The 13,748-nt window shown below is 43.2% G+C and overlaps 1 protein-coding gene across 1 annotated transcript; it reads right to left on the bottom strand.

Moving 5' to 3' along the window:
* Positions 1–3,064: 3,064 nt before the first annotated feature.
* On the bottom strand, positions 3,065–12,122 carry LOC308364276 (uncharacterized protein C4orf54 homolog). The gene is made up of 2 exons (XM_080837348.1): positions 7,243–12,122; positions 3,065–3,715 (listed from the first exon to the last, which is right to left on the bottom strand). Exon 1 carries the CDS (start codon positions 11,877–11,879, stop codon positions 7,257–7,259), a length of 4,623 nt encoding a protein of 1,540 aa, XP_080693474.1. The 5' UTR covers positions 11,880–12,122; the 3' UTR covers positions 3,065–3,715; positions 7,243–7,256.
* Between the last annotated feature and the right edge of the window lie 1,626 nt (positions 12,123–13,748).

The raw sequence follows: 13,748 nt of genomic DNA, 5'->3' as shown, positions 1-13,748 counted from the left end.
GGAGTAGTTAGCTGCAAGAAAAACGTACGGAATAAATAAAGAAATAAAGAAATAAAGAAAACTTGACGATAACAATACTGTGCTTCCCTTCGGGCAAGCACACTAATAATCCAGGCAAACAAAGGGTGCAACATAAGTATTAAACAACACTAGACGTCTTGCAATACAGTTTATTCCCATGACAGTGTCAACATTGTCTTGCGTTCATTCTTCCTGTCACACACCTCTCATCATTTTCGTCTTCACGTGGCCTTCTGATTGTGGTTATCGACCCATGGCCTCTCTCTCTCTCCAGTCCAGCCCTTCCAGGACCCAGTGTACTCGTGCCATCCTGCTGGGTTCCACTCCTGGGCTGGTGTCATCACTTTACAATATTTCCAAACATTCCTCTCTCCATCTGCACGTGTCTAAATCCGTCCCGTGGCATTCCTGCCCTACTGTAAATGCAAGCTTTCACCATGTGTCGCCTCCGAAGGTTTCCCCCTTAGAGCAGAACCATCGGGAGCTGAGGGGGTCGGTGTTGGATTACATGTTATTCCTTGTACATTCATATGCATACGTGTCAATGTGTGTGTATGCATGTGTGTGTTTGCTTGTGTGTGTGTGTGTGTGTGTGTGTGTGTGTGGCTGAATCAGACGTACAGGTATGTCACACCAATTTCCCGTGTGCTGTGTGCAGACGTCAGAATCCGATCAATTCAGCACAACCATTTAGAATGATTTATGATTCTATTTATAATGTTTTTCCGGTAGTCTTCAAAAAGATGAATAAAAACATTTTTGTACCGCCAAATAGAGCCTAGGCTCAAATAGCCCATCCCTCATGTCTTTGCCATGTATACCTCGTAAGAGGCTGACGGAGAAGATGCAGCTTGCAGTGGTGTTTGCAGTCACTAGAGAGGACAGCGGTACATAACCATCTCTAGCATTAGCTCATCTGTCATGGGTGGACATAAACAAGTCCCATTTAAGACCAGATTTATGCCTCTTTTATTTCAGTAAGTGCCAAGTCAGTGTTTTACACTGGTGATAACATATCTAATTTTGTAATGCATGTATTGCACTTCAAATCCATCCGACAGACCATGCCACATGGCTCCAGTAAATATTTCAAATATCTTTATTTTTGTTTTACTTTACTTCTCGTGATCAGACAGTCCTGACTTTGATAGCCCTTATATCCATATATGATTAAGAATAATTTTTCCACACAATATTGTGTTTGATATAAAGGACTGTCCGTGTGAGATGTATTTTCATTGACAGAATTTTTTTAAGAATTGGTTTCTACTGAATTCTTGAAAGCAGGTAGGGCATGAGGAACAAGTAATAATAAGGCACTGTCTGCGTGTAAAAAGAGGTGGTGCCCAAATTGAATAAAGCTTTTACATAAATCCTTCATTAAAAATTATATAAAAATTATGCCAGTTGTCTGTTGTTGCCGAAAAATTATTACTGACCACATTGTCTCATTATTTACTTGGTTGCTGCTTTAACTTATGTGCCTTGATTGTATAACAAAAACAAACAAACAAAAAAAGCACTCCCATGTCTACTGAAATGTAAATCTTCCAGATGACAAAAGAAGACACAGTGTATGAAAACCATTCCTTCAGATGGCAGGCAAATAGACTGACCTGCAGCTCTATGTAACCTTCGTCCACAACTGATGACAAATGATTGTATCTGGCCCCAGAGGCTTGAGGTTGACATGACAAAAGGCCTAAAACCCTGCCGGGTCTACAGGACTGTACAACTGGAAAACTAAAACTAAAAAGAAACAAATGAACAAAAAAAATTAAAGCAATTCGGAAAGAAAGAAAGAAAGAGTTCCCGGCATGTTGATTTGAACAAGGAAAGGTCCTCCAGAAGAAAAAAAAAAAGAAGAAAATGACATTCATGTCAAAGTGGTCATTACTTAATATGCGGAAAGCTGAACAAGAACTCCACAAGGGGACAAAAAAAAAGAAGAAAAACATTAATGTAATCACAATGTTCGGTCATAGAAGGAGAGCCATTCATTGTGAACGATCTGTGTGTTTAGAAACTGCATACAGACATGGCAGATAAGAAGAAAACAAATGATATATCTGAATGATTTGCCTCAATTAATCAGTACTTAGACTCCGAGGTTGACTTGAATAGAGTGGGAATAAGAATGATTCAATCTGGACATAATGAACTGAGAACTGAGACTATAGTGAGAATGTAGTGAAGCAGAGAAAGAGAGAGAGAGAAAGACAGAGAGATAGAGAAAGAGAGAGAGAGAGAGAGATACCGCATAGAAAACAGTGTGCATAGTGTGTGTGAACTATTACAACTGTATGCATTTTTAAATATGATCCATTTGCTCAGAGTGGGGTTCAAAGTGAGAGTTTTGAAAAGCCAGCGTAGTATAGGGTTTACAATTACCAAAGGCACAAAAACAAGTCATTATCACCTAAATTATTTTACACTTTTCATTGTCCATGCTCATCTAAAGCATATACTGCTCAATTTGTGCAATCATTTAAATTTGTATCTAGCCTTGCCTTTGCTATTATACATACACAAAACCTAAAGCTCTAAACCGAAACTCAAACATGTTACAATAACCTTTCGATATGTTCTTTCTCAGAACCATTTAAAAAACACTCATAGAGGAGACTATTCCCCTATCCCTCTCAGACATAATCCTGAATCCCTCCCGATACTCAACTCTTTGACTGAGTAGTCCTGCAACGTCTCTCTCAAGCTATGGACTTCAGGTCCAAGCAATTACAGTCAACACACACTGTGTGTTTATCACCAAATATCTGCATATTTGCAGAATGAGCAACAAGAATGTAATGGAAAAAAACAAAAGACAATAATTTGAACAGGCTAAGGCCAAAGAAAAAGCAGCAATGACCGATTGCACAGCGATACAGTAATGCATCTAGATGAGAGATAGAGAAAAGAGCTCAAGTTTGAGTCTTTGGTCTGGCTATGCTGCTCCTGACATGCGATGGCAACTCAAAACAGTCTGTACTTGTTGTTCAACGTTTTGGGTTCTTTTTATAACAACATGTTGGTCGACAAGCTGTTAACCCAATGTCATGATAGGCTTTATGAAACATTTTATTTCAAGAGTCACTGGAATTTGTGAAAGCATTACCTATTAACCAGACAGATGTTTTCTGTATAAAGATGATATATTTCAACATTCTTTGCTTTTCATACTTCATACAACCAATTCACAAAGATTCATGTCTCACACTCCTACTCAGCAACCACATATACAACTAATTGAAAATTCTAAACTGCATGTGTATATGATTCATGGCTTGTTGATCAGCAATGGGATGTGAACCTTTTTTTTTTTTTTTTCTTTTTTTACACCAGAAAGCAGTGGAGGATGATAACCTTTTCTTTCAGCACGCACATTTCTGGAGAACCACCTGCACTTCTACATCTTAAAAACAATGATCAACTACTCTACACATAAAGAAAGTGCACTGCCCCTCAGGGCGTAGTTTTTTACAATACAGGGAATCACTGATAAGCTGGCATGACTTTTACACAACTGTGAACAATTCAACAACAAGCAACTAGACAGGGAACATGGTGTAGAATGGATACAGTTCCGCCTGGAAATACATGTGGACAAGACTGTACACAGATTTGTTTCAGAGAGTAAAACAGATCGATAAAATGGATGGACAGAACCAGTTGAAATTCCAGAGAGGGAGAGATCCTAAGACAGATAGAGACAAGAGAGAAGATATTAGAATAAAAAAGAAAAGGCAGTATTCTGTTCAAGCCATGTTTCTCATGTTCATATATTTTTTTTTAAATATTACATGAACTAATTGATATTGCAAATCATTATTATACAAAACATTTACTGTGAAAACAATGCTATGACATCAATTATTCTTTTGATTGTTGACAATTGTGTGTAGCTGACTGCTTATTCTGTCATCTATTTTCTCTAAAAGAAATCCTTTCCTTTTTTATAACCAACATTTGACAAATGACACTACACTTTTCTTAGAAATTGCTGAGTCAGGTTGAGAAAGATGTGAGTGCATTCATACTGATCTAACCATTCAAGCAGCATATCTCAAACAAAACCATCCATGCGGCACCTCAGATACCGAATCCATTCACACTATAACACCGGCCCAAAGGCACAGCAAGAACAAGAGCTAGCTGCGCTAACAAAACTAACTAAAGCAAGAACTAAAATCGGCAAAGCAAAGACATATACCCCAAAGCTTAAAACTACTTGAGCTCAGCCTCTGTTCTGAGGCAATAGCATGTGTTTTCCTAACGGAGGTCTATACATAATTGTGATGAGCATGTCCATAAAGTTAGATTTATGGCCAAGCAAATGTGCTCCTGGGCATCTCCCTCCGTATGCAGCAGGCCCTCAAGCCCATTCTCACCTCCCACCCCACAGTAGGAGACGCACAGTTACACACCAGGGGTGACACGGTACACTGCCCCAGCATTTATGAAACCACACAAGTGGGTGTGTGTGGTTAGATAATGTCAACAAAGATATCGAAAGGATGTGTCTTTGTGTCATTTGTATGTTGTGTGTGGTGCATGCATGTTTTTGGGTCTATGTGTGTGCATATCTTCACATATGTGAATGTATGTGTGTCTGTGTTCATGTATGAGCAAGCATGTCCATGTGACTCTTTTTGACTGTGTGTGTCTGTATGTGGGTGTGTGTGTGTGTGTGTGTGTGTGTGTGTGTGTGTGTGTGTGTGTGTGTGTGTGTGTGTGTGTGTGTGTGTGTGTGTGTGAGTGTGAGTGTGTGTGTGTGTGTGTGTGTGTGTGTGTGTGTGTGTGTGTGTGTATGTACATATTTGCATGCACTTGTTCATGAGTAGCCCTGTGTGTGAGTGGCTGTGTGTACGTGTGTGTGGGTGTGTGTGTGTATGTGTATGTAAGAAGGGGCCTATAAAAAGGTTGAGCCCCTGTCCCAGCCCCCCGAGCCTCAGGCTTGCAGGCTGATCGCTCCCAGCAGCTGTCATCCCTCCGCATCAGCACAACAAATACTTCACATGGACTGACCTTTCCACTGCCACTCGCCAAGCAAGGCCCCTCCCCTTGCTCTTGTTCCTTTCTATCGATTTCTCCACTCATTCTTCCTCCTTTATCGATCACTCCCACTTTCCCCCTCTTTTGTCCACATTCCTATTGTTACGATCTATCTATCTATACCTATATCTATCCATACACTGTATGTCTGTCTGTTTATTTATCTATCTGTCTGTCTGCCTGTTTCTTGCCTCTGTATTACAAAATGTATCCTCAAATGAATATCTGTCTGTCTGTCTGTCTGTCTGTCCGTCTGTCCATCTGTCTGAGGCACACTTACCATTAATAAATCTATTGATTGTTGACAATTGTGTAGTGGACAGCTTATTCTGTCATCTATTTAAATGAAAAGAGTGCTTTCTTTTTTAAACAAACACTAGGTCATTTGGTCTGGTCTGTCTGTCTGTCTGTCTGTCTGTCTGTCTGTCCCTTTTTCCTCGGTGGAGCCCTCCCTCAGCCCTTTTTCTCTTTCATGTCCTCTGCCCAACACTGTACCAGCCCACCAAATCCCCCAGAAGGCCCGGAGCTTACATTTATCCTTCAGACACTTGTGTATGTGTGTGTGTGTGTTTGTGTGTGTGTGTGTGTGTGTGTTTGTGTGTGTGCGTTGGGGTGAGCATGACTGCCTGTGTCTCTAAGAACATTTGCCTGTGTGTGTTTGTACACCCAAATGTGTGTTTGTGTGTGTGTGTGTGTGTGTGGGTGTGTGTGTGTGTGTGTGTGTGTGTGTGTGTGTGTCTGTGCACATGTGTTGTGAAGAGAAACAGTCTTTGACCTATCGATCCTCAACGCCTGAATTTGAACCGATATTCAACATTTTCAACAACGTTAAAAATGACATTCTGGTGGTATTCATAAATATTTTAGCTATTTCAGAAATCCTTCACGGACACTAAAGACTATCGTCTAGTTTTATTTCTGTATCACTCTACAGACAATACTTAATCTTACTTAAAACTGTGAATTTTCCTTGTATTATTCATTATTACCATAGAGCACATTCCACCCAAAACACAAATGAAACTGTTAGTTAGCTTTCTTAGCTTGTGAGGTTATCCATTTGCCCCCAATGACAGCACTAATTACAAAGTTTTATGTTTCGCAACGCATTTGAGTTTATGTCTGGCATTCACAGGGGGAGCGTCAGCCCCGCAGGCACATATCCGGTAGGTAATGCTTAGACGAGAGGATGGCAGCATTTGGCCTGGGAGCCCAGAACGCCGTAGCCATGGGCAACCCCCAGCATGTCAGAATCAGGTTACACCGAGGTGTCATGGTCAGTCAATTAACACATGCGACATGGGCTTTTACTACACTACATCGCAAACATGGTAGTCAAACAAGGTGCTGTACAACGGATCAACTGCAGAAAAACAAGTCTTTTAGCGCACCGCTCTGCACTAGAGGATCGGTGTGACATTCACACTGACCTCTACACGCAGGCCACGCCAATATGTGGACTGCTAAGGATAGATGGTCTATGTATAACTTATTCTGAACGGTTTGGCGTCACGGCGGACGCAGAGCTTATCATTCATGGTGCTGTCAAAGAGGCGTCAGGATGAAACCCCAACTTATCTCAATCAGTATTTTCAGCATGGGAGCTACTGGCAATGACCCACCAAATTACGAAAATATACCACATATGTTTTTGCTGAAGAGGAACAGCCTGTCAAGCTGTCTGCGGTCTCTCTCGCACACTTCCTCTCCCTTTGAGATGTGGGTAGGAGACACAAATGGGCTTCCACACCTGCCAACATTTTTTAAACTATCCTCTGCACCTTTTATGACTCATACTGTATATGCGTTTGTAAAGTATTCCTCAAAATAGCTCATGAACAATTTGTTCAAGGGGAGCTCCACATTCATTGAAAGTACAGTCTACAATTCTAATCTCAATACATTTTCATCTAATTGTTGTCTGTTCTGTGTGTGCTCTGAAATAAACTGGCTCTGTAAATGGGAAACAAACATGTAGTGGCTCGGACCAAGCCATCAACAATTCCAATCAACACATTGCTTCAGGAGCACAGACTGACTGTTGAGCTCATCTGTCAACAACCTTTCTCCAGAATCAGAAACTGCATCTTTAAGACATGTTTTAACATAATTGCATCTAACACCACTGCAACTTTCAAGGATGACAATAAAAGAGGAAAAGTCACTCACAAGTGGGTAACCGGTTATCGATGCTCCACCACAAAACTCATAGTGGTTCCGTCAAAGGAGGGCGGGGCGATGATGCGAGGGCCTTGTTGTGTTGTGATGCTGATGACCGGCTTACCGCCAGGGCCACCTGAACCCCCCCTCTCCCCACAGGACAATGGGGAGTGACCCTGAGGGTGCATGCTCCCCACGCCTGCCCATGCCCCTGTGTCTTTGCCCTGCAACCTTTCCCCATCTCCCTCTGAGTGTGTGGAAGATGAAAGGGAGTGACTAGTGAAGGCTGTGGGGGAGGCCATCAGGCCAGGGTAGATCATGTATGTGGGGGCAAAGGCCGCACTAGGACTGAGTGCCAGGGGAGTGATGGGCATGGGGACGGGTGTAAGGGTCTGGGGAGGGGGCACGGGCACATCCACGTACTGCCCCGTCTCGGGGTCATACAGTCTCTTGGTGGCTGGCTGCACCGGTGTGTCCACCAAGTAGTAGTGGCCTGTGGTGGGGTCTAGCAGCATCTTCTTCTGAGTCTGCTGCTGCTGCTGCGCCATGGGCTCAGACACAGTAGGCACCAAAGAGGGGGAGATACAGAAGACCTGAGGCCCAGCAGCAGCCAAGGGGACGGGGAGGGAATGGTGATATATGGTAGCGCTAGTGGGGCTGTCCGGAGCCCAAGACTCCATGATAATGGGGGAGCGCTGTAGGGATTGCCGCTGGTGGTGGCTGGTTGTTCCAAGTTTGCTGGAGACTGAGGATGGGCCTTGCTTCCTACTGGCACTGGCAGGGGCAGAGGTTGTGTCTGTGGTGCAAGCTTTAACGGGGATGGTCAAGTAGTTCTCAGTCTCAGCTAGTGCATGTTTGCTGGGATGGGGACGGTGGGGGTTTTCAGCACTTTTGGGCATCGGCTTTTCTTCAGCTTCTCTTTTAGAGGGTGTGATTTTTAAGGACAGCCGGGCTTTTTGAAATTTAGGAGTTATAGTTTTGTTGGTTGAGACACCCTGTGGAGCGGAGCAAGTCTGTCTTACACTCATTTTTGCTGGGCCACTGCTGGCAGGCACTTTCAAGCTGCTGCCAAAATTAAACACACATTTGTTATTAAACCTTTCACCATGGACAGATGATGTTTTACTTTTGCTTGACTCATCTTGGCTATACGTGGCTGATTTCAAACTCATGTTATCCTCAGTTGAATGGGCGGCACCTGTTTGCAGAGTGCTGGCCAAGACCGGAGGGTTTATTATGGAGCTCACTGGCCTCTCGTTTTCAGCGATTTTGCCGAGTTCATCCTCCGATTCTGTTTTTGCTGACCCACCCTGTTCTTCGCTGGTAATGAGGGATAAAACGTGACTGTCTGTGACAGGTCGCGGTGCCTGTGTCTTGCGCTTCCATTCATTGCGGTCAAAAACATAAAGCTGTTCCATTGTTTTAACTGCAGCTTTTAACTTCTCTAGAGCAGCCTGATTTGTCACTTTAGACTCGGATTTCTTTTCTATGCCTTCGATTGTTTTATCTTGTCTTTGTTTCGCTGCTTTCGTTTCGATTTTTAGTTCGGGTTGGTCACTGTAGGGTGGTTTTACGCATGAAGTTCTACCCATACTCCGACTTGCAACTACGCTTTCGTTTTTCATGCAGTCGGACAATTGTTTAGGTGACAACCTATCTGATTCGGATGCGCACTGTACTTGTCCCATTTTTGATGCCTCAACTACATTGCTGCATTTTTTTACAGAATGACACTTAATAGTCATAGGTGACTGGGAAAGCGTTTTGTCCGGTTCCTTCTTATATATGCCAACTTTATCTTCTTTCAATAGAGAGGCCGATGTGGCTGCTTTTTTTTCGGTGTTTTCTAGTGATACAAACCTATAGGAACTTTTGACCAGTTTACGCACGTCGCGAACTTGGTGAATTGGTGTTTGAAACTTACCCTTGTTCTCCCTAATGTCGCGAACTGTGAAATGAGGCACTTTATCGGACAGTGACAGCCTCTGACATTTGGATTCAGACGCCGTTTTTAAGGGGTACATTGAACTTAAACCGATATTGGGAGTTAGTAGACTGGCTATGTTAAATGGATTGTTCTTGTTTTCTTTAATGCTGCGTAACCGTATTTTGATTTCGGGTGCTTTCTTGCCTTTTGATACTGCAGACACATCCACGGTGTTATGAAGGGTGCAAGAGTTTTTGTCACTACCATCTCCCTGCTTCGTGACGGCATCATTTATATTTTCACTTTGCATCTGTTGTCCCCCCTCCTTGTCTTTGAAGAGAAGCTGTGAACTTGGCACATACAAGTGCGACATCTTTGTTAATTTGCCGCTTACTGACTGGCTCTCTTTCCCTTCCGAACCCCCTGGTGTCGGAGAAGACTTTTCTGTGGTACTTTCCTCTCTGTTATTCCCCTGTTCCATATTAACACTTTGTTCGCCATCCCTCCAGGATTTGAAAGCACTGTTTTGGCTCTGAGCAAGCGGTGCCTTCTTAATTTCACATAAATCATTATTAGACGTCCACACAATATCATCAGGAGTCTCCGGCGTGGATTCCGCTTTAGAATCCGTTGCGCACTGACCCCGTTGCTCCTTAGGGTCCATATTTGACAAAGTATCCACTACTTCGCTCAGTTCATTGAGAGCAACTAGTCCTGAATCTGTGTCAGAAGTTTGTCTTTGCAAATGTTTACACTGGAGGGGCTCTTTCGGTGTGTCCGGGTCTTTTGTCTGGAAGCAAGGTGATTGAACGGGGTGTGTGTCACGTATCTCCCCTCTCTCCATTTTGCGCTCTTGCTCAAACTGCATTTTTTTCGAGATAACATTTTTTAGCAGACTTGAGGCAAAAATGGCTTTCTTGTGTGTATCGTCCACAGTGTCCCCGCAGTCACTTTGGGGATTGGCAGCTTCACTCCCTGGCCTCGATGGCATGATGCCGGTAACCTCATCTGCGGAACGTGATCCTGCGGTATTTTCTACGCATTTTGCAGGCCTTTTACACGTTGGTAGTCCCGCTTCAACATTACAGCTAAAGTTTAACGTCTCTGTCAGAGTGATCATTTCACCGTGACCTTGATTGTCATATTGTCCCCTGATTTCTATTTTCTTTGTAGCAGAAGACTCCTTTTGAATATTTGACCGGGACAGTTTGTTATTGTTGTGGGAACACGCCTTTGTTTGAGGCGCTTTTAAATTAGCCACACCATTTATGGTTTTGCACTCTGTATTCTTGTTCACCTCAATAGTTGAACTTCTGTGGGAAATCAGACGTTTCTCGCGTCCCTGAGTGATGTTACCATAATTCAGATCCACAAAAGCCGACCACTTGTTAAAGCCTATCCCATGCTCTGACATGGAAGATTCACTGGACGTGCTCAAATTGATGGCATCGAAGTAGGGGCATGCCAAACTCCTAAATGATTTCGCTGTTAAATTGCGAACCTCCTTATCAGCGTCATCTAACTCGCTGACTGAACTTGAAGCGCCACTGGAGTATTCGTTAACATCTTTTCCTTTTAATTGAGGGGCCAGGTGCTGGCGGCCGGGCGCCGGGATGAAATAGGGCGCCCGGTCAAACAGGGCCTCCCTGCTCGAGTCCGAGCCTTTGAAAAAGTACTGACTCCTCTCGCCCATGCGTCTGGCATGATAGCAGATGTTTTCATTGTCCTGAATATTGTTGGACTCGTTTATTGCTCTGGAGGACGTTTTGATCGACAGGTGAATTTGCCCTGGTGATGTCTTGCCACCATTGTTGTTTTTACATACACTTTCATCTGAACTCACACATTTGTCTGAGTCACACACGTCGCTTTCGGTGCTGACAGCTGTTCCGCCAGCACCACATTGGCCCGCATTAACCGAGTGCGCTTTGGTGATTTTTGCTTTACCAATTCTACTAGTTCCATCTAGAATCAATGTCCCCTCCGTTGTCAAGTCGCTTTCAAAAGATGCATAATCCACAAACGAGTACACAAGATTGTCATCCTCATAATCCCAACATGGCCCACGGCCAATTTCGTAGTCCACATCATGGTCTAACTCTGTCAATTGAATTTCGTGCGTTGTAATATAATGGGATTCATCTGCAAAGGTATTGGACGTACATTGATCAGATAACACCACGCTACTGGAGCTATCTTCCGACTCACTCTGACTGTTCAAGTACATGTCCGTGTAGCGCAGCTCCTCGCTTTCGCAAGAAACATTTTGTGGATTATAATCTTGCAGGATGAGTTCAGTTTGAGGGTCAGTCTCCGTGGTAGGCATGTCAGCGTTTGAAATCTCATCGTCAGGATTCGGTGAAGAGTTCACGCTGTCACGCTGTCCCACCCTGGCGTCCTTCGAATGATCCTGGTGACAGTCTGTAGAGGGGCTCTCTGTGATATTGCCTTGTTCCTTACGTTTGCCAGGGCTTCCGTCACCCAGGGTTGACGTGTCACTCTGACATTTGATTATTGCCAACTGATTCCCTTCACCAGTAAAAGTCACTTTGACTGTTTTCGTGCTATCCGATTTCATATCCAAAAGATTGTTCAGATCCACATAATTTGATTCTTCAGTTTGACTGTCAATACTTTGTCGCTTCTTTCCGTCTGTTAGGGGCTTTTTATAAGGTGCCGTCTCCCCGATGTGGCTGATGGTTGTCTGTAGTGTTTCCATTTGCCTTTTCGCCCTTCACTTGCAATGCCAGAGAAGCTTTGTTATTGGCGATGTTGTCTGACACCAGAGGGCAAAAATCTCCGTGGATGACAGAGTGGGAGAGAGAGAGAGAGAGAAAAAAAGAGAGAGAGAGAGAGAGGGAGAGAGAGAGAGAGAGAGAGAGAGAGAGAGAGAAAGAGAGAGAGAGAGAGAGAGAGAGAGAGAGAGAGAGAGAAAGAGAGAGAGAGAGAGAGAGAAGGGGGAGCCCACTAGCTTCACTGTGTAAAGCCTGTCGGCTGTTCGGTGTTTTTCACTGGGCTGCTCACACCTCACCGCTGTTCTTGGACACAGTTGTCGGCGTTGCGCACGAGCCTAATTTCAGATGCCATATTAGTTACATTTGTGGAGCCGTTGATCCTTAATGATCTGCCTGGGGACGCACACAGTCATTCCATGTCATCAAATCAATAATGTATAAAATAAAACAATCAATGTATCCAATTATGATGTTCTGTATGCTGCATTCACAGGTGACGTCGTTGCACATAACACATAACAATCGCAATATCACCTCAGTGCGACCCTCTCATCATACAGACCTACCAGAACGAACACAGTTGTAGTTGCACAATATTCAGAAATTGGACATAAAGTTACTTTCATGATGTGTAAAATAAAATAACCAATGCAGAAGATAATGTCAAACATAGAAGTTTTTGTTTCTATATGACTAGGGCACTGTTAACAATAGGCTCACGCAGGGGCGTCGTCAGGCCTATATTGCTGGGGCACGTGCCCCAGTAAAAGTCGCCAGTGCCCCAGTAACTCCAGTGTCAAATGTACCTGCAGTAGCGCCGTTCTCATTACGGAACCGGCAGGAATCATCAAGGCATCTCCATGAGCCTGCTACTTACAAGCCAATCAAAAAAAGAAATGGGCTACACAATAGCTAATCAGAAAATAAGGTCAAGGTCATCTCTTCCCGTTTCTCAGTTCTTACTTTCTGAGGAAGAAGTATGATATGCTCTCTATTTTCAAAATCTAATAACTATCCCCTTTACAAATTGACATCCACCATTATTCAAAGTTCTGTCCTGATTGTTCTAATAATACTGTTCATTTTAATATGATTATTATGGTGGTGAATGTAGCATTATTATCATATATTAATATGATAGTGTCGCATGGTATAAAATAAACCTGTGGCTATTTAGCATGGGGTATGTTCATTGCAAATGGGCACATATGCACATTTTAATATGGTTATTATGGTGGTGAGTTGTTCTTATATTGCATATTAATATGATAGTGTCGCATGGTATAAAATACACCTGTGGTTCTGTCTGTTATTAGCATGCTAGGTCTCGCTAGCATGTATGCGTTAAGGTTAGCTAGGCTAGCTAGCTGCCTGTATTAACCCGTCTTCAAAACTTGAGAGCCCAGGCAGTAACCGTTAATAGCATGCTAGGTCTCGCTAGCATGTATGTGGTAAGGTTAGCTAAGAAGCTGCCTGTTTGGCACTATTAGTAATCTGTCTTTAAGATTTGAAAGCCCTGTAAATGTATAAGCATTTGTTTTGTGAAGCTGTCCTGTGATTAAACATTAGCCCTCTGCACAACTATTCAGATGGACGTCAGGAAATTCTTCGAAAACACAGGCAGAGGGAGAGGAGCAAGGAGAAATGAGGAGGTCGAGGGAGGTAGGCAATTATAATTGCCCACATTAACGTTAACATTAACATTTATAATGTAATAGCCTACAATTGAAAGTATGCTGTGCTGTTATTTGATCAGTTGATTAATGGCGAACTTAAACAAGTTTGCTGCATTTGAAAAGGTAACCTACAGTATCACCTATATCACTAGACGTGTGTAGGCTTTAGTATATTAG

The sequence above is a fragment of the Sprattus sprattus genome, assembly GCF_963457725.1.
Source record: "Sprattus sprattus genome assembly, chromosome: 4".
Taxonomy (NCBI): Eukaryota; Metazoa; Chordata; class Actinopteri; order Clupeiformes; family Clupeidae; genus Sprattus; species Sprattus sprattus.
The sequence above is the reverse complement of the archived record's forward strand: the minus strand, read 5'-3'. Positions and strand labels throughout refer to the sequence as shown.

What these genes read in the sequence shown, in the direction of transcription:
- LOC308364276 (XM_080837348.1), bottom strand. Translation starts at nt 11,879, where the DNA reads ATGGAAACACTACAGACAACCATCAGCCACATCGGGGAGACGGCACCT.